This window comes from Aethina tumida, chromosome 1, assembly GCF_024364675.1.
Source record: "Aethina tumida isolate Nest 87 chromosome 1, icAetTumi1.1, whole genome shotgun sequence".
Taxonomy (NCBI): domain Eukaryota; kingdom Metazoa; phylum Arthropoda; class Insecta; order Coleoptera; family Nitidulidae; genus Aethina; species Aethina tumida.
The window spans coordinates 11,922,443-11,944,934 of NC_065435.1; the positions used below are offsets into that span (position 1 = coordinate 11,922,443).

Below are 22,492 nucleotides of genomic sequence, written 5' to 3' on the forward strand. Positions count from 1 at the left end.
TCCATTAAAATTTAAGATAATAAAACAAATAAATAAAACCGATAATAAATTACAATTGCATCAGTGTTTTACCGCAGATCTTTCTAGAAATTACTGTATTATACATATTAAATCTAGATAAGTTATCTAAATATACTTTTTAATCCTCTCATTTGTAACATACATAAATTATAAAAAAAATATTTAATATATAAAATATTGTCAGTAGTGAAATAAACATAAGAAAATTTTTTATAACAATTTTTATTTAAAATTAAATTCATTCATCATAATTAATTTTTGATAAAAAAGTCTTAAATTCTTTTATTATATTATTGAAATGAATAATTATTTTATTAATTTTTGTTACCAGCTTTTGAATTTAATTTAGTAAAAAACATTATTAAATCGGTATTCAAATTTAAAATAATACAATTATATAATGTACATAAAAGTTTAACAGTTAATTTTAAAAAACATACATATACTAAAATATTATTTAATATTAATTTTTCAACAAAATGTGTAATTAAAGATTTTTTTATCTTATTTACGAAATTTTTTAATTGTGACTATACTGATTTCCAAAGATAGTAAAATTAATTTTAAATATGAAACAATTAAACCCAGATTTAACATAGTTTAATTATGCAAAATTTATAGATAATAATCTACTTTTTTATTTACTCTTATTATTATCATTATATCTTATCCAAAATTAAATACAATATTTGTTTTAAGTAATAAACATATTATTATTATGGGAGCCTCTTTATAGGCTATAAAATTTTAGAATATTAATAATATAATTTTAGAATAAGAATAATTAGACATTTAAATTTAAAAAAATAAATATATTTTTTTACTAGATTTTTTCGAATTTAATTTAATAAAAAATATTAATAGACATTTATTATATCTATTTAAATAATTAAAATTATTCTTATCAAAAAATTGGAAAATAATCAAAATATTTATTGTCTTTATTTAAATAATAATTGGACATTTAAATTAAAAGTATTCATATTTTTTAATGTATTTTTTCGAATATATTTTAATAAAAATTATTAATAGATATTTAAATAATTAAAATTATTTTCATTAAAAATTGGAAAATAATGAAAATATTTATTGTATATATGATGTTTATTTGCATCAAACATGTAATTAAATTGATTATTTATAAAATAATGTAATCTTGACGTTTTTTTTTGCTAATATTATCTTTATTTAAGCAATAATTAGACACTGAAATTAAAAATAAAGAAATATTTATATTTTTACTGATTTTTTTGAATTCATTTTAATAAAAATTATTAATAGATATTTATTATATCTATTTAAATAGTTAAAATTATTTTTATAAAAAATATATATTTTATTGGATTTTTTCAAAATTATTTTAATAAAATATTAATATTATTTATTATTTTTATTAAAAAATTTGAAAATAAAATATTTAAGTATATTTAATATTAGATATTTCATAAAAAAATAAGTTTATTTTTACCAAACATGTAATTAAATTGATTATTTATAAATAATAATTACTTTAATTTAATTATTAATTAATTAAACATACCATTTAAATTATTTTCTGAACTTCGTTTTTAAATTTGCTAAAATAAAAAAAATTTTATATTTATACTATTTATTGTATTTATATAAAAAAATAAAAATTATGTAAAATATAAATTCTATTAAATATGTTATTAATTAAAGTTATTATTAAAAAAGTTGAAAAATAAATTGCCTAATATTACTATTTTTTTATTATCATTATATCTTATCCAAAATGACATCCACTATTTGTTTTAAATAATAAATATAATTATTGTGGGAGCTACAATAAATAAAAAAAAATGTTATTTTGACATTGACAAATTGTGAATATGATTACTATGATTAAAAATAGCTTTGAATTAAAACCTGAAAATATTTATTAGAAATATATAAAGTTATTTTTTTTGCTAAATAATTTTGTAATATTGTTAGTGTAGTAATTATTTTAATTTTGTTATTGAAATTGTCTTTTTTTAAATAAAATTAAACAATTGAATTAAAAAACTTAAATACTATTCATACTTTTTTTGTCCAATTTGTTTTAATAAAATAATTAGAAAATGTTGTTTATATAAAAAATTAAAAAATATTTAAAAAATAATTGTTATTAAATATGTATTGTTTTGATTAAAATCATATTATTGAATAATTGCAAAGAGCCATTTTAATATTAAAATTTTAATAAAAAAATATATTTTAAGGCTTATTTTTACCAAATATATAATTAAATTGATTATTTATAAAACAATTGTGAATATTATAGGTACATGAAAAAACTAAAAACATGTGTATATATGAAATTATGTTTATTAAAAATAAATAAATATTTATTAAGAAAAAGAAAATTACTAAAACTAACCATTACATTAAAATGTTGCAATTTCACATAACAATGTGATTATATTATGTACAAATAATATTTAAATATTATTAAAACATGTTTTTGAATGCTTACAGAAATATTTAAATAATAAAATATTATTTAGAATAATTCCATTTAAGTTTAAATAAGTAATTAGTGTCATTTAGACTACAAACACAAAATATAACTAAAATATTACTGTAAAATCGATGAACCAAATTGATTTTCATAACATTTGTAAAAAAAATTAATGCACAGCATACGCACACTAAGTTTATTTGTGTATTCCCTTGTATAACATCGGACCGCCATAAACAAAAATATAGCCGACCGAATGTAAAAGGCTGCAACGAGCAAAGTCAACAAACAACAAATTGCGTGATTAATTTTTAAATACAGTCCTGCAAGATGTATATTAGTTATATTTGTCTGGCCTTGCAATTTCTGTTGAAGGTTTTGGCCGGGCTCGGCCGTTCAACCGTCGACCTTTTCGCAGTCAACAGTCCCTGCTCCGTCGCGGGACGGCGGTGACGGCGACGCGGCCATCGTCTAGTGTCGGCGGCGGCGGCGGCGGTGGCGACGGCCCCCCAAAAAAAATCCACGTTTAGCCACCCCCGGACCCGGTGTTACGGTGTAACGGTCTAGCCGCAGCTCACGACCCGCCGACACACACACACAGACAAAGGAACACCCAACGAAACGTTCAAAAAACCATTGAACATTGAGCGTGCTCAATTTGCAGACTGTATAGATTTAAAAGGACACGCAGAAAAAATGGGACGGTCGAACCATCGAAAGGGATCACGACCAATCGATGGGGTCTTTTGTTCCTTAATGTTGTCGGGATGTGTTGGGGTAGGTCGTCGTTGACTCTTACCGAACTAATTACTTTCTCTAATGGGTTCAAATGTGAAACGTGACAAAAAACTTGTTTCAACTTTATGCCTACTTAATTATTAAACTGTATATACTAATTGAAAGCTCTTAAAGCTTTTTGTAACTATGCCATTTATTTTTTTGCTTCAAGTTTATATTTAAAACATTTTTTCATGGTGTATTTATGTTCTATAATTAGTTCAAAGTTGCTTTTTGAGTTCCAAAATCAGCTTTAAGCAACAGAAGACCCCACAATGGCTTTGGAGAAGATACTTTGAAAGTAAGAAAGATGGATCCTCCTGTAACGTGTTTGAAAATAGACTTCATACAATAAGTTCATCAAAAATTTTGATGCATCGCATTCCAATGTCTTTGGACGAAGATGCTGAAAGTGATGAAATTCCATGGTTTCGTCGTGGTCGTTCTGAAACCTGTTCCACTGGATCAGTGATCAGATTTCATACCATGAATTTCATCAAAAAGTTGGTCTAAATGAACCTGGAGGAACAAGACTTAGCTCCAGAAAGATTTTGATGACTCTATGGTGGACTTCTGGTTAAATCTTTCATGCAGAGTATCTACCAAGAGGACAAATAATCAATACAATTGTCTACTACTCACATATCGACCAAATTCATGAAAAACTTACTCAAAGAAGAGCTTCTTTAGTCAACAGAAAAGGCATTCTGGTACTTCATGACAGCCAAGAACACATGTCTTATTAGTGACTTAAAGCAAGCTCCAAATGGTTAATGGGAAGTTCTACCTCATCCACCATATAGTCCAGATAATTCACCATGTGACTGTTATTTATTGTCAAATTTTTTATGTAATTAATGATTTAATCCTGAAGAGGAGGTAAAAACTGACGCTCAGAATTTTTTTCTCGTAGCATAATTTATAATTCTGTATCAATCAATATTCTGAAAAATGTTTTATTATTTATATAATTTAAAAAAAAATTCTTTCAAGATTAATTATTAAATTAATTAATTTAGTCGAATTTTTAAATAGAAAAAATTATATAAATTTTAATTATATATTAAATTTGATGTATTTTTCCAATTTTATACAATAATTGGAAAATGAATTTTATTTTACTCTTAAATTTATTATAATTTTAAACAATTTACCATAAAAAATGTTCAAATTCAATTTTGTTTTTAACTTAGAAAAACTATTATAATTTATAATTTTGTATTAATATTGTTGTAAATATTCTAAATTTATTCAATCTTTTGTTTATTTTACGATTAATTTCCTTTAAATATAAAAAATGCCTTTTAATTTTAGTTTTATATAAATTTATTTATTTCTTATATATCTTTTCTAAATTTATTTTTAAAATTAAATAATTATTTAAAATAAAATAATTAATTTACTGTAATTTTTAAATTAAAAAAAATAATATAAATTTTAATCATACTTTAAAATTTTTGTATTTTCCTAACTTTATACAATAATGGTATAATTTTTAATTAACTCTTAAATTACCATAATTTTAAACAAAATAATTAATTCTTTATCATTTTTCTAAATTGATTTTGATTGATTCATTAAAATTATTGTGTTTTTCTAACTTTATACAATAATGTTATAATTTTTAATTTACTCTTAAATTACCATAATTTTAAACAAAATATTTAATTCATCATTTTTCTAAATTGTTTTTCTTTTCTTGTGACATGAATTTTCTTGTAAAAAAAATGGTGATTAATTTATTGAGGACAAATTATATTTTGAAACTTTGATTTTAAAGGACACGGAAAAATTGAAATAAATTAATTAATTTACTGCAATTTGTAAACTGAAAAAATATAATAACATAGTTTAACACAAAAATATTATAATAAAAACATAAAAATTTATTCATGAATAAAAAGGTTTTTTGGAACCCACCGTATATACAGACTAATTAATACCTATGGTTCAACGTTTTTTTATATACAATTTTAACTGCAACAGAGTAACGTGTTGTTAAAAATTTAGACCAACTAAATATATTATGAACAATATTGAATTTAAATCCATCAAATATTAAATTAAAAAAACTTACAATGGATTTACAGTTATTGATTTAAAATGTACTTTGTACATGTTATTTATTATTTATTCAAATCCATTATCGAGATTTAAATGATTATTAACATAATTATAGTTCGTTATGAGTAAACAATGAGGTGAATTAAAATATTAGGCACCTTTAATAAATTAAATGTTATCATATCAAATGAAATTTGGAGTACTAATATCAAATATTTTTTTGTCTATTTCTACAATGCAAATTATTGATTATAAAAGCGAAAATTATAATAATTTTCTTCTAAATTGGCTCATAAACTCCTTTAGGAGCATACAAATTTTGTTTTAAAAGAAGTGATTAAATAATAGGAATGTCCTAACATAATGATTAATAATTATTTTAAATATAAATTGATTATGAACAGTTTTTTTTAATTGTATATTGTAAAAGTTTCCTCACTGTTAGACAACATAATTATTTTCGTCGTTTATATGAAAATTATTTAATAAACAATAGGCTTTAACAATATTTTAAAAAATAATCACAATAAAAATAATACTTTTTGTGAAACAATAATGTTTTGATTAAACTTATGAGAATAAATATAATTTAATTTAATTATTTGTCATTTGATTTAAAACAAATTTGGATGTTTTGTTCGTTGGCAGCGGTGCAGAATAATTTTATAAAATTATTTGATAATTTTAATAAAGTAATAAAGCCGTACATAATTTGGCTATATTTAATTTAAATGGGTGTTTTGCTTCAGATACATTAAATATCCAAAATGACGTATATAATATTTATTTTATGACACCTATTAAATGTGGCTTAGCAAGTGTAATAGACGGTAATGTTGAAATCGTGTTGATGGAACTTCCAGTCTCTTTGGTTATATTGGCTCGTAAACACATGACGTCTGAATTTAATGTACTGATAAATAAGAACTTTTCATCCCCTATTAATTGGTTGTGCAATAACAATCTCGTGTGAATTTCAATGTTGTCATGCCAATGGTAAAATTCTGGCTAATTATTCAGTCTAGGCATTAAATACTTGGAACTTGTTGATCGAACTCGAACGCGTGAAGGGTTAGGTTGGTGGGGTGGGTTGGTTGTGTTCTACAGACAGATAGTTTCGTGTAAACTATTTTCAAGCAGGGCCAACTCTGCATAATGCGCAATAAAGGCATGGAAGGTACGTTGACACTACTATCGTGATCTGGACACGTAATCATTCAAAGGGGAGGATTACAGACTGCAGGGTGGCGCTCCTTAAAATAATTCCGTTTTAATATTTAATATTGCCAACTGTGTTTTCTATTGATTAGTTCATTAATATTTTAATTGGCGGGGTTGCAGTTAGTTTCTGTTTATTGTTTGTTAACTGCTTTTCTTGGAGGGTTTTCAAAGTGTTTTAAGATATTGCCCTGATTTGTTGGGTGTTTTTATTGAACAACATAGTTTCAACCTATTATTAATTCAATTTTTAAATGGAAAAAGTTATATAAATTTTAATTCTATATTAAAATTGTTGTAGTTTTATTTACTCATGAATTACCACATTTTTAAACAAAAGGTTTTTTAATTCCTTGTTGTTCCTTTTGACTATTGGCTTTTAATATAACAAAATTGACATAAAACATATTCAAATTCAATTTTTAATTTTAATTTGGGAAAATTATTATAATTTATAATTCTGTATTAAAATTGTCTTTAAATTTTAGTTTTTTATAATTTTAAAAAGGTGCTTTTAATTTTTTATATTTCTACTAAATTTACTTTCAAAATTAAATAATTAATTAATATTAAATAATTAATTTACTACAATTTTTAAATTGAAAAAATTATATAAATTTTAATAATATATTAAAATTGTTGTATTTTTTCTAATTTTATGCAATAATTAAAAATTCCTACATTTATTTTACTCTTAAATTACCATAATTTTCAAAGTTTAATTTTAATTTAGAAAATCTCTTGTAATTAATGATTCTGCATAAAAATTGTTCTATGTTTATCTCTATTTTTTATTTATTTTACGATTAATTAATTGTAGTTATAAAAAATTCCTTTTAATTTTAGTTTTATATAATTTAAAAAATGGTTTTTAATTTCTTATATTTTTTCAAAATTAAATAATTAATTAAAATTAATTAATTTACTTCTATTTTTAAATCGAAAAAATTATAGGAATTTTAATTAGATATTATAATTGTTGTATTTTTCAAATTTTTTACTCTAATTGAAAAATGTCTGCTTTTATTTTATACTTAAATTACCATAATTTTAAACAAAAAGTTTTTTAATTAATTATTGTTTTTTACTATTGACTTTTAATAACAAAATTGACATAAAAAATATTTAAATTCAATTTTATTTAGTTTAGAGAAACTATTATAATTTATAATTCTGTATTAAAATTGTTGTAAGTTTATCCAATTTTTTATTTATTTCACTATTAATTTACTATAATTATAAAAAATGTCTTTTAATTTTAGTTTTCTATAATTTTAAAAAAGTTCTCTTAATTTCTTATATTCCAAAATTAAATAATTAATTAAAATCAATTAATTAATTTACTTTAACTTTTAAATGGAAAAAATTATATAAATTTTAATTCTATATTAAAATTTCAGTTTTAATTTACTCTTAAATTACCATAATTTTAAACAAGATGTTTTTTAATTCATTATCATTTTTCTTGACTATCGACTTTTAATTTAACAAATTTAGCATAAAAATAATTCAAATTCAATTTTTAATTTTAATTTAGAAAAACGTTTATAATTTATAATTCTGTACTAAAATCGTTGTTTATCAATTTTTTTATTTATTTTACATTTAAAAATGCCTTTAATTTTAATGTTCTATAAATTAAAAAAGTGCATTTTTTTTCTTATATTTCTTCTAAATTTACTTTCAAAATTAAATAATTAATTAAAATAAATTAATTAATTTACTTCAATTTTTAAACAGAAAAAATTAAAATTGTTGTATTTTACTAATCTTATACAATAATTTGAAATTCCCACTTTTATTTTACTCTTGAATTACCATAATTTTAAACAAAAAAATTTTCATTCTTTATCGTTCTTCTTAACTATTGATTTTTAATATAAAAAAATTGACATAAAAAATTTTTAATTTTAATTTGGAAAAACTATTATAATATATAATTTTGTATTAAAATTGTTGTAAATATTATCTTCAATTGACTTCAATTATTAAATTGAAAAAAATATACAAATTTTAATTCTATATTAAAATTGTTGTATTTTTCTAATTTTATACAATAATTGAAAAATTCATACTTTTATATTACTCTTAAATTACCATAATTTTAAACAATTTTTTTAATTCCAAATTTTCCAAAATTGACATAAGAAATATTCAAATACAATTTTTAATTTTAATTTAGAAAAACTATTATAATTTATAATTCTGTATTAAAATTATTATAAATATTCTAAGTTTTTCTTTTATTTATTTTACGAATTTTCTATAATTATAAAAATTGCCTTTTAATTTTAGTTTTTTAAATTTAAAAAGTGCTTTTAATTTTTTATATTTCTTCTAAATTTACATTCAAAATAAAATAATCAATTAAAATAAATTATATTATTATTATATATTTCAATTTTTAAACTAAAAAAATTATATATATATATATATATATATATATATATATATATATATATATTTTAATTCTTTAATAAACTTGTTGTATTTTTCTAATTTTATACAATAATTAAAAAATTCTACTTTTATTTTACTTTTAAAATACCATAATTAAAATTATAAATTAGTTTATAAAAGTTAATATTTTTCCTGTAGCATGAATTTGTTTGTATAAAAACAGGTTGATAATAATGGTGATTTTATTGAGTACCTTTTTTTTTGTTATTTTCTAATTTTCTACCTATAAACGGTGTAATTTTAAGGGGAAGCTACAATTTTTTTCTCGTGACAAATTTTATTTGGATGCTTAACTAATGGCCATTAAAAAATTTCGTACTTTTTATTTTTTTTACCGGATATTTAAGACAAATTCGTCAATAAAAACGTGAATCATTACTGTAAATAAATATGCATATCGCCCGTCTAGATAAATTTTCGATTACAACACGTCACTTTTCGAAAATACTGATAAAGCAGAAGAAAAAAAAAACACACACACTTATTGTAATGTCGGTAATACGTAAATTTAATCGTATCATTCAACTTTTGTAATTTGTTATTCGTCATTTGACGTCGTAAACAAGTCGAAACAATAAAACGTACATTGATTCGCGGACCTGAAAAATTTATGCACGGCCCAAAACGGAGTTCAGCCACAGATGTTTTCGTGTTTGCCAATGGTCGAGATGAAATTGCGCTGAATGATGATGCACATCTTCAAAAAAAAAAATTGGCCAGTTTGTGCATGTCAAGTGCAATCATCGTTGCGCACGTACGACGTTTTGTAATTGTCTGCCGTATTTGTTAATGGGTTGGTGAGGGGATATTTCGGTTGGCAGTGGATTGGGGTAGAGCCGTATCGAAAAACTAAGTAACGTTGCGAGAAGATAAGTAATTTGCATGCGGTTGCAGTAAACACATCCAAGGTCACATATTAAATATTCTTGATAAAAAGTCGATGCACCTCTTGCAACGAGAACTGACCGAAAAAGTTTACAAATATGATGCATTGTCTGCAAAGCAAGGTCATGTTGATGCTGGGCATGGATCCGTCAGAACCGTACTGGCCCGTTGCTGAATCAATTAGCTGGGAGTTGTTTCCCAATTTTGTGTGGATTTTGGGATTTACTTGTGAATGCAACTGGGTTTTTGTTTTCAGTTTGTTGGTTTTTCTTAAGAATTTGCTTAACGATTAACATTGTTTAAGAAGTTTCAACCTATGGTAAATTCATAAATGTCACTTAAGTCATTTTAATAACATAAAAAATCTTATCATATCTGTGACCAATTTAAATATTTACAGTTTATAAACTTAATGTTTTGTCAATTTATATTGTTCACTTATTTTGAAGCTTTGGTATTTCTAAATTAATTTCGAAATAATCGAAATAATAGTCATAAATATAAATAAATAAATATTTTTATATAAATTTCAAACAAAAATTAAATTTTTTTGTTAATAAAGAAACTGCAGTTTTGGCAATAAGTACAGTATATGAAGATTTTTTCTTTAAAATTAAAAATTCTCAAAAAATAATGATATCATCAAAATATTTTAAGTAATAAGCAACTTAAAATTAAATATTTAAGGTTTGGTTTCAAAAATTTTCCATTCTGAAAGTAAAATTTAAAAAATATTGAATTATATATAATATTTATTACACATTTTTAAAATAAATTCTTCATTTTTTTGAATTAACTTTCTCAAAAAAATACTTTTATACAATAAAAAATATGATTTTCTTAAATGATTACTAATTAATAAAAAGGTGTTTGTTAAATATTTAAATTGTATTTGAAAATAGGTGCTATAAATTTTTATATAAGTGCATTGGTATTGCCAATATGGCAGTATAATTTTACAAATAATTAAATCTAAGATAAATTAAATTAAAATTCAGTTTTAATATAAATGGAGAGGCAAAACTGTCAGTTTTATTCTGGAAATAAAATTTCTTGAAAAATTAAATTTAAAAAATGATAAATTATAATGTTTATTGTAAATTTTTAGAATAAATTGTGAATTCCAACATTATTTTATTAAATGAACGTTTTCAAAAAATTTACTTTTTTATGCAGTAAAAAATATAATTTTCTCGTGGGATTCCTTTTTAAATTAATAAAAAGAATTTGTTAAATACTTTATTTATTATTTCTTATATAAATATATTGGTACTATTATTCTGACAGTAAAATTTTACAAATCTACAAATGTATTTTAATAATAAAAAATAAATTCTTGATTTGCAGTCTTTTCAACTTTATTTTATTAAATGAATTTTTTCAAAAAATTACTGTTTTATACAATAAAAAAATATAATTTTCTCGTGTTTTCAAATTAAACAAAAAAGTATTTGTTAAATACTATATTCATTATTTTTTACATAAGTATATTTATTGGTACTACCAATCTGACAGTAAAATTTTATAAATAATTAAATCTAAAGAGAAATTAAATTAAAATTTTCAGTTTTAATATAAATGGAGAGGCAAAACTGTCAATGTCAATCTGGCAATAAAATTTCTTAATAAATTAAATTTAAAAAGTAATAATTATAATGTTTATTGTACACTTTTAAAATAAATTATGAATATGTAGACATTTCAACTTTATTGAATACATTTTTTTCATAAAATTACTGTTTTATACAATAAAAAATATAATTTTCTAACGTGATTTCTTCTCCAATTAATAAAAAGAATTTGTTTAAATACCTTATTTATTATTTTCTGACAGAAAGATTTTATAAATAATTAAATCTAGAGATAAATTAAATTAAAATGTTCATTTTTAATGAAAATGGACAAACAAAACTGTCAATCTCATTCTGGCAATAAAATTTCTTAATAAATTAAATTTAAAAAGTAAAAATTATAATGTTTTTAAAATAAATTCTGAATATGTAGACATTTCAACTTTAATTTATTGAATGAATTTTTTTCAAAAAATTACTGTTTTATACAATAAAAAATATAATTTTCTAACGTGATTTCTTCTCAAATTAATAAAAAGAATTCGTTAAATACCTTATTTATTATTTTTTACGTAAATGCTTTGGTACTACCAATCTGACAGTAAGATTTTATAAACAATAAAATCTAAAGATAAATTAAATTAAAATGTTCATTTTTAATGAAAATGGACAAACAAAACTGTCATTGCCATTCTGGCAATAAAACTTCTTCATAAATTAAATTTACAAAATAATTTATAATTTTTAAAATAAATTCTCGATGTCTAGACTTCTCAACTTTATTTTATTTAGTGAATTTTTTCAAAAAAAAATACTTTTTTATACAATAAAAAATATATATTTTAATATACAATATTAGAAAATAATAATTTATAATGTTTATTGTACATTTTTAAAATAAATTCTGGATGTGTAAACTTTTCAATTTAATTTTATTGAATGAATTTTTTCAAAAAATTATTTTTTTGTACAATAAAAATTATAATTTTCTTTTGTGATTTTTTTTAAATTAATAAAAAGAATTTGTTAAATACCTTCCAACTTTATTTTAATGATTGAACTATTTCAAAATATATATATATATATATATATATATATATATATAATGTATTATAATTATAATATATAAAATATATTATTTTTTAGTGTGATTACTTTTTAAATTATTAAAAGTGTTTCTATTAAATACTTTATTTAAATAGTGTATTGGTACTATTATTTTTTAAATAAGTGCATTGGTACTGTTATTCTGACAGTGAAATATTACAAATAATTAATTCTAAAGATAAATTAAATTAAAAATTTAAGTTTTAATATAAACTGTCAGTGTCATTCTGGCAATAAATTTCTTTAAAAAATTAAATTTAAAATACAATAATTTATGATGTTTATCGTATTTTACTAAACGTTTTAAACTAAATTTTGCGTGCACAAACTTTCCAACTTTATTTTATTCAACGAACTTCTTTATGAAACTATTTTTCTATGCAGTATAAAATATAATTTTTTGGTGTGATTACTTTTTAAATTAATAAATGGGTTTTTAAATACTTTATTTAAATAGTGTATGAAAATTGACATTATTATTTATTACATAAGTGCCCTGGTACTACCAAAGTGGCAGTAAAAGTTCACAAATAATTAAATTAAATAAAATTTCTCTATTGAATCTATCGAATTATTTTCAACATGTATTTTTATTTTAATAATATTTATAAAATTTAATACATATTTATAAACTATCAGAATTTTATAGTATAATTCTTTAATTATTAAATAAATTTTTGTGTTAATAATTTTTAGGGAGGCATTGAAATTATTCACGTGTTTCCCATAAAACAGATAAAATTACAATAATCACCTGTTTTATGTTTAATGTGTTAAATTTTCCATTAATTTGTGCATAACGAATATGAGGTCAATGTCACAATTTAAAGGATTGTTATAAATTAACATCATCTTAGAAAATTAATAAGTAATAATACAACTTTTACATTATAAACATAATTAAATCCAATAAAATATTTAAATGCGATTAATCAGCGTTTTACAGGAAATCAAACCTTTTTGTAGTTTTTTCAAACGTAAAAGCTAAAACAAAAAGTGATTAATAATTTATTAAACATGTGATAATAAATAATAAATTTCATACTTTTTAAAATTAATTAAAACACACAACTCCACACACATAAATATAAAACTGCAACGCATTAATTAAATCCATAAAGTTTAAATAGGCAATTAATTTGAATCTCGCATCGATTAATCCATCCGTATCGCGACACGAAATCTTTTTAACGGATGTATTCAAATTTTCGAATGTGTGTCATTATTGAAATGAAGAACAAAATTACGCTAGCAAGCAAAACAGTTATGTACCAGTGATGTAAAATGGATTAATAACATGAATTATGTTTAAAAGAAAGGTGTAGAATGATACTGAAAACTCTCTCTTCGCCAAACAGAAATCGAGGACATCGGTTGACAGTGAAATAACTGATGGCTGGTAATTTTCTAAACCTATTTTATTTGTGTTTTATAATATACAGGATAATTAATTATACGTGCGTGTAATTTCTAATGATGTTTAATATGGCACACTTCAATGCAGAGCTGTGCTTTATCATATTTATATTAATTCGTCTAATTATTTAATTCAGGCGAATCTTCCTGGATGCTTCCATCTAATTGTCTGTATTAATTAAGTTTTTGCCAGTTTGGTATTAATGCATCAATTTTCTGAACGTGCTGATTCAAAAATTCGATGGATGTTGAAGTAAAAAGTGAGGCAACACCACGTTATGTAAGTTGGCCATTTTACTATTTGATACCGTAAATAATAAAAGCAATGTAAAGTTTATGGTCAAGGTTCTGACATTGACCAAGCAACGAAATTTGGTGAAAGAAAGCTGTGTACTAAAACGTAATAGTGGTATAATCAATGATGTAAAATAATATGCGCACACAACCAAGTGGGAGAGATATTATATGGCAACTTTCTTTTCGAATTGTAATTGAGGTTAATATCCTACCTCATTTTCACGGAAATGATCTCTTTCGTATATCAAAGCAAAGAACAATGACGGATCAGATGCAGCAAATTTTGTTTGATGTTTTATAACCAATGATGTAAAATAAAAGCAAAGACCAAGAAGAAGATTGTTGATAAACTCTCTCTGTGACAGTTACCATATTTAGCTGATTTCTATGTGCCATGATTTCATTTTTATCGAAGAATGTTTTATCGCTGAAAGTTACGAACGCTAAATTTGGTGTGATCTAACTGAAATCAACTTAATTGGCTCACAATCATAAGATTTATCAAGTTGATTTTTTTCTCGTATTGATATATTGATTTTTCACAAATCGATAATGGTTATTCTAATGCTTTCACATTGTTGTACAAGTATTTCAACTGTAATTTGTTTATTGAGCACTTCACTATAAATTCTTAATGATCATATATATTATTTTTAATGGCTAATGGCTAAAATGATTACTTATAAAACAAACATTAAACGTTAGAAAAAGAAATCATCACAATAAACGTTACCACAATAATTTTCAACGGCCATTTGAGTACTTTTAAATTAGGTCTTCTAATTAAAAGCTCCATTTTAATTTTTTAAAATTGTTTATTAATTGAAAATCTTTCTAGAAATTGTGCTATCAAATCTATTTATTGATAATTATATCAAAATAAATAACATAAATGAGCAATACAGATACTAAAATTAAAAAAAAAATATTTTATTACCTGTTTATGAAAATTTTCAGTGATAATTATAGAATTAAAATTATGCTTATTCAAAAGGAAAACAAAGTTCAATTAAACAATAAACCTAAATTATAATTTAATTAATTTTTGACGGCTTTTGTTTATTTTAGAAATTAAATCAGACATATTTAAAGAAGCTTGTCTATATTTGCCCCAAATGCTGAATATAATTCCTTGTCAAATTTGGATGCCTAACATGCGTGTTTATTTTATAATTAATCCCTCATTAAAATAACAAAATTGTTTAAACAAAAGTATTAGTTTTTAATGTGAGTTTATCTACTTGTAATTTCTATTTTTGGTTGAATGATATTGTGGTGATCTAAAATAAATATGTTTGGATAATTAAAACGCAAATTTATGAAAACAGGTGTCTGATAAAATTAATATAATAAATTAATTAGCTATTAATTAAGCATATTTATATAATTTCTATTTAGATAAAATTGATGAGTGTTTAATATTATTATAATTATTATAGTAATTATTAATTATTATACAAAATAGAGAGGGTATTTCGGAAAAGGATTTTCATGATTTTATGAAAAAATATTCATTATTTCAGAATTTTGGACAGTTAAATGTAGAAAATACAGAAGAATAAGTTTAATTATTTTCTTTTACAAAAACAATAATGACCCAAAAATGTTGTTTACTAATTCAACACTTGATTAATATTTATTTCATTAATTTATATTTTATCATATTTATCTCTATTTTTTTTTTTTTTTACTTTGACTCAGACAAAAATGAATATATCGAAAAACAAAATATTACAGGAAAATAAAGATTAGAATATTTAATAACAATAGTATTTACTAATTAAGCATATTTTCGAGAAACTATAATCAATTATTACTTATTTATTATGTTATTTAGATATAATTTTTCTAATACTAGTAATTATCATTTTTAGATATGTCTTGTCTCTCAATATTTTTGAAAATTTAGTTTGATAAAATTACTTTAATATATTTAGTTCTCAATTTTAATTTACAGGTTTTTCTTATTTGTGACAAAAATTAAAATTAGCAATATTTCTGTTTAAATTTTAAAATTAGTAAATTAACATATTTTTTTTTCGTGAAAATAAAAATAAATAGAAAAAATTCAGATTATTTTTTTAATTACAACATTAGAAAAAATATATTTAATATTTGTTACATTGTGAGATTTTTTTGTTGTAATTATTATCATTGGATATTCTTTATTTCTCTGAAATTCTTATAATAGTCAGTAAATAAGACTCATATTTTAGAAAAAATATATTAATTATTTATTATATTATGAGAAATGTTTTATTTTGTAATTATTATCATTGGATATGTTTTCAGTACATTAAAAAACATCTTTTGTGAATAACAATTAACGAAACGATAAACCAATAACCAATTAAAACACAAAATAATGAAAGAAATTTAAAAAACTACTTTAGGTATTTTTTATTATATTATGAGAATTTTAAAATTGTATTATTATTTGTTTTGCACATTTCCCTGAAATTCCTGAAAATGAAAATTTTTCAATACAATATAAAATATTGTAAATATATTTTTTAAGAATAACAAAATTGAAGTAAACAAAATAATTAAAATGTTAATATCAAAATTATACAAATTTTTTGAATTAACGTTAAACTAAAAAAACACGTTTGTAATTAATGAAAAAATTATTTTAATAATAACTAAAATAAATAACTATTTATTTATTTTTTAATTATACAACTTTTGGATATTCCTTATTCATCTGAAAATCCTGAAAAAGAAAATTTCAGTGCCACCTAATATACTCAAAAAATTTCTAAAAATTTAACATTTAACAAAACAATTATTTGTTTTTCAATATATTTCGATTTATTTTTGGTCAATTTATTTTAGGGAATTTTAATTTATTTAATTTTTATTATCCTAAGCATTTTTTTTTAATTGTAATTACTATTACTATTTTATATTTGTTTTTTTCCCGAAATTCCTGAAAAATATATTTTTATTAAAGTAATAGACGATAAAAAATGGTTATTTTTTAGAATAACGACGTTAAACTTTTAAAGTAAATAAGAGATATTTTTTTTCTTCGAAATTTAACACTTAACATAATTTTTTAATATATTTTGAATTTTTTTTAAGTAAATTTAAGATAATTTTAACATAATTTATTTAATTTAATTTTTTTTAATTATAATTATTATCTCTATTGGATTTTTTTTCTTCGAAATTTAACTGTAATTTTTGATATATTTTAATTTTTTTTCAATCTATTTAAGAGAATTTTAACATTTTTTTATTTTAAGAGATTTTTTTTTAATTATAACTACTATTACTAATATTTTTTCTTCGAAGTTTTACACTATTTATTTTTTAATCTATTTTGAATATTTTTTAATCAGTTTAAGAGAATTTTAATATTATTTATTTAATTATCAAATTAAATTAGAAAAATTATTTTTTATTTTTGTATATTTTAATATTAAAAAAATTTTAACATTGAGTAGAATATAATAAATGGTAAAAATAATTTTTATTAATTTTAATGATTGATTTTTTTTCTAATATATTTTTAATAACCCTAAAAGTAATTTAGCAGTATTGTTAAAATTTCTAAAAAATATAATATAAATGTACATGTATAAAATATGTACTAGTCTTTACAAACTAAATAAATAATACAACATTGATCTACTTGTTGTAATATTATATTTTAGCAATAATAATTAATTTTGAATTGAAATATATAATATAAATACAAATGAGACTTACACATGAATGTAAGTAATAATCAGTACCTATAAGAACATGAAGAAATGAAGAAAAGCAAATAGCCATGGTAATGAACAAATGTTTCCGAAGTTCAGTGTCAAGGCAGTGACAGTGGCCCGAAAATTGGTGAAAGAATCATAATAGTGTTATAACCGGTGATGTAAAATGCCACCAAAGTGGACTGAGCTTTATAATAAAACTCTCACCGTAACCGTTAACCCTATTTAGACGTTTTCTAAGCACGATGATTTCATTTTTATTGAAGAATGCAGCACGGCCGAAAGTTTTGCGGGAGCCAAATTGAGGACACAAACGTATTATGTGTCGTGATAATCTCACGTAACTACATACATATTACTGCGGCGACCGCATTTCCTTTTGGTCTCCCTTTCTCCGCTTTCTTCATTTTGCCACTACTTCGCGGACATCTAGGTCACTATCTCATACTTTTACATCCTCAGTGGTACTGTTGTTTGCTGCTGTCGACTACACAACCGCTTGTGCATTTGCAGCAAAGCTGTTTAGCGGATTCCATGCGTTTTACCCGTCTCGCTCGCCAGTCACACAACTGAACATCGCTCGTAACCAACTTTAACAACCAAGGACTGTCTTCTCGTACCATTTTTTTAGTGATTGTTTTTTACTTCTATTATATATTTTTGATTTTGTGTTTGTGGAGTGTACTTAAGGCCTAATCATTGCTCTGTATCCGGTTATTAGGCCTGCAGGCCCAGAAAACTTCAGAATGCCAATGCACGCCGAAAATGGATTAATTTTTTCGCCGCCACCCGGTAAGTCAGTACCTAACTATTTTCGTAGATTCTCTTGAGAGCTTATTATTTGAAGCACCTGGAAAGTTCTCTAGGGATGTCGATGAACATTTCCAATCAACAAACAGTTCTCTAGAGAATTTGAATCACTTTTATTAATTTTTTTTTTCTTTAATTCATGGTTAGTGCATGCAATAGTACTTAAATTAGGTAGTTACAAAGAAGGCAGTAACATTTTTGATTACAATTTTATTTGCATTCTCACTTTTCTTTGTCTGCTACTATTTTGGACTCAAATATTTATCCAACATTTTAAAGACAACTAATAACTCAATTTCCAGAAAGCTTCAGTCACTTTCCAAAAAAAAATCTAATTTTTATAAAATCATGAAAATATATTAATTAAAAGTTAAAGTTACAAAGTAATTTTTTAATTATGTTTAAATTAATTCAATAAACACCAGACTAGATTAAATAAATAAATAAATTGCAGGTGCACCAGTTTGAACGTTAAAGTTTCACTCTCGATTAAACACATTATTTAAATCAAATTTTTTCTTTAACCACCATTTATTAATAAATCCTAAAATAATTATTTAACGAAAGTTTCTGCGTTGCTCAAATGTAGAAGCAACCGGCTTTTATTGCTAACTTTCGAGACAAACAATAGAACAGAGGTGTATTATTAATTTACGACGCCAACGGAAATATTTTCTAATATTTTAAATAAAAATGTGCACATAAAACGTTTGAAAAGTGTGTAGAAATTTCCCCAATAACAAAAATAAATTTAAAATTTAATTTGAAATTTTTTTATACATTTATAATTTCTAATGTGGAACAAAAATAATTTGGCACTGCAATTTAATATGCAAATATTATTTATCCATTTAATTTTAGCCTCAGTAATAAACCTGTAAGACATAAAACATTTAAAAAGTGCATAAAAACTTTCCTAATCACTACAAAGTGCTGCTAAAAATATAAAAATTGGTTTAAATTAAATATTTTTAAGCATAATTTGTTTCTAATTATAAATTTTTATATGGAAGAACAATAATTTGGCATCGAAATTTAATTTCCAAATAAATTTTATTTTTGCATTTATTTTTAGCCTCAGTAATAAAAACTTGTACGACACAAAACAATTAAAAAGTACTTAAAACTTTCCTAATCACTACAAAGTGTATATGGTTAAGAAATATAAAAATTGATTTAAATTAAATATTTTTATGTACAATTTGTCCCAATTAGACACTTTTATATGGATGAAAAAATAATTTGGCAACCAAATTTAATTTCCAAATATTATTTGGCAGAGAGACCCAAATAAATTTTATTTTTGCATTTATTTTTAGCCTCAGTATAACAAACTTGTACGACATAAAACACTTAAAAAGTACTTAAAAACTTTTCTAATTACTACAAAATATATATTGTTAAGAAATATAAAAATTGACTTAAATTAAATATTTTTAAAGATAATTTGTTTCTGATTAAACATTTTTATATGAAATTTTGACACCAAAATTTAATTTCTAAATGTTATTTGAGAATGGGGTACAAATAAATTTTATTTTTGTATTTAATTTTTGCCTAAAATAATTAAAAAATATTTTTCTAATCACCACAAATTATAAATTACTAAAAAATTCGAAAACTGATTTGTATTAAATATTTTTAAAGGCAATTTGTTTCTGATTAGACATTTTTATATACAAGAAAAAATAATTTGACATCGAAATTTAATTTTAAAATATTATTTGGGAGTGTGGCACAAATAAATTTTATTTTTGCATTTAACTTTAGCCTCAGTAATACAAATTTGTACGACATAAAATAATTAAAAAGTACTTAAAACCTTCCCTAATCACCACAAAGTATAAATTACTAAAAAATATGAAAATTGATTTATATTAAATATTTTTAAAAACAATTTGTTTCTGATTAGAAATTTTTATATGGAAGGAAGAATAATTTGGTATCGAAATATAAATTCCAAATATTATTTGGGAGTGGGGCACAAATAAATTTTATTTTTGCATTTAATTTTAGCCTCAATTTAAGCCTCATAAAAGTACTTAAAAACTTCACTAATCTCTACAAAATATATATTACTAAAAAATATGAAAATTAATTTATTTTAAATATTTGTAATTAACTGGACATTTTTATATGGAAGAAAAAATAATTTGCCATATAAATTTAATTTCCAAATTTTATTTAAAAGTGGGACACAAATAAATTTTATTTTCCTAATTATAATACTATAAAATAAAAATTAATTTAATAAATTAAATATTTTTAAGCACAACTTGTTTCTAATTAGCCACTTTTATGTGGAGGAAAAAATAATTTGGCATTGAAATTTAATACCCAAATATTATTTGGAAGTTGGACCCAAATAAAATTTATTTTCGCATTGTTTTTTGTATACGATGAAAAAAATAATTTGGCATTGAAACTTAATACCCAAATATTATTTGGTGGACCCAAATAAATTTTATTTTTCCCGTCTATTTTTAGGCCCCAGTGATCCAACCTGTCCATCACACAACGAAACACTTGCAAAATTTTGACTAATTGTGTTTTTTTTATCGTGTCTGCCGGTTTTGTTTTGGTATCGCCATAAATATTATTTTTAAAAGTGCATCTTCGCCAGGGGCTTAATTGGGGTTAATGGCAAAATGCTTGGATTTATTTTTAAAACACGAAACAGATGTATTTATGTCTATTGCAATTCGCATCCCACTTATGTACGTACAAAAAAGATATCGGGGCAATGATGTTTGTGATCCGTGTTGTTCGTTACGAAATCTATTGTTTTCTTATCAAAAATATCAAGATAATTTGGGGGTACCAAATAGGTAGACTGTGCGTCGCGATAACAATGAAATCACGTGGCCACAAATCGAATAAACTAATGCGTTGCCTAATCGAATACAGCAATAAAAAACAAATGTATTATTTATACAAAATACGGAATAAATGAAGCGTAACAAATGCACAATTAAACTACCTATGTGCGGGAAGAAAACGTGGACTTGGCACACTTTTCCTCAGTATTGAGGTTGTGTATTGTCACGCTTTGCTTATACGAGGTGCCATCGAAATTTCACCTCACTTCTTGGCGATTTCGAACGGACAAAGGAGACCGTATTGGTTCTATTGCAAAACTGCTAATTGTACAATAAATTTAGTAACACCCAGGCTTAATCATACGTGAATATTAACTGTGGCATTGCAAAATAACAAGTTCCTATATGTATATTACTAATATATATATTTCATTAAATGATATAATAGCGTCTTGACACTGTCGAAGGTTGGAATTTTACGTAAATATATTGGTCTATTTCGTAATCACAAATGTATCAAGGTTGGTATTTTTGTGAAAATATTTTCATCGTACACGTACAAACCGGAAACGAACGCCGACTGGCAAATTGTGAGGTCTTTGCTGCGACCTTGTCAACTTGAGGTCAACCTGTTACTTATTTCATATGTGATTTGACCTAAACTGGCGTTTCGCCATTTAATTAATTACCTTTTGTGTCTTGAACCGTACCGGTCGCTGCAACGCAGCCTTTGATTTTTTTTATTACTATACACGGTGATTTTTTTTCATTCAGAAACTTTGTCTCAAAATTATGTACCCCCAGTCTCAGGGCGGAGCGGTGACCTTGGAATTATACATAGGAAGCAGATTTTGTCAAAAACATTTTTTTATA

At 22.5% G+C, this 22,492-nt stretch overlaps 1 protein-coding gene across 2 annotated transcripts in view; it reads left to right on the top strand.

Annotated features, from left to right (window-relative positions):
- LOC109596401 (nuclear factor interleukin-3-regulated protein) overlaps nucleotides 1-22,492 on the top strand; it is a 157,970-nt gene that overhangs the window by 124,406 nt on the left and 11,072 nt on the right. The window contains exon 1 of one of the 2 annotated variants that reach the window (XM_020011945.2): nucleotides 18,439-18,782. The exons of the other annotated variant lie outside the window; for it this stretch is intronic. Within the exon in view, the coding sequence (XP_019867504.1) occupies nucleotides 18,737-18,782 (46 nt within the window). The 5' untranslated portion in view covers nucleotides 18,439-18,736. Of the gene's footprint in view, nucleotides 1-18,438; nucleotides 18,783-22,492 lie in introns of those variants that run through there. 2 annotated transcript variants of the gene reach the window in all.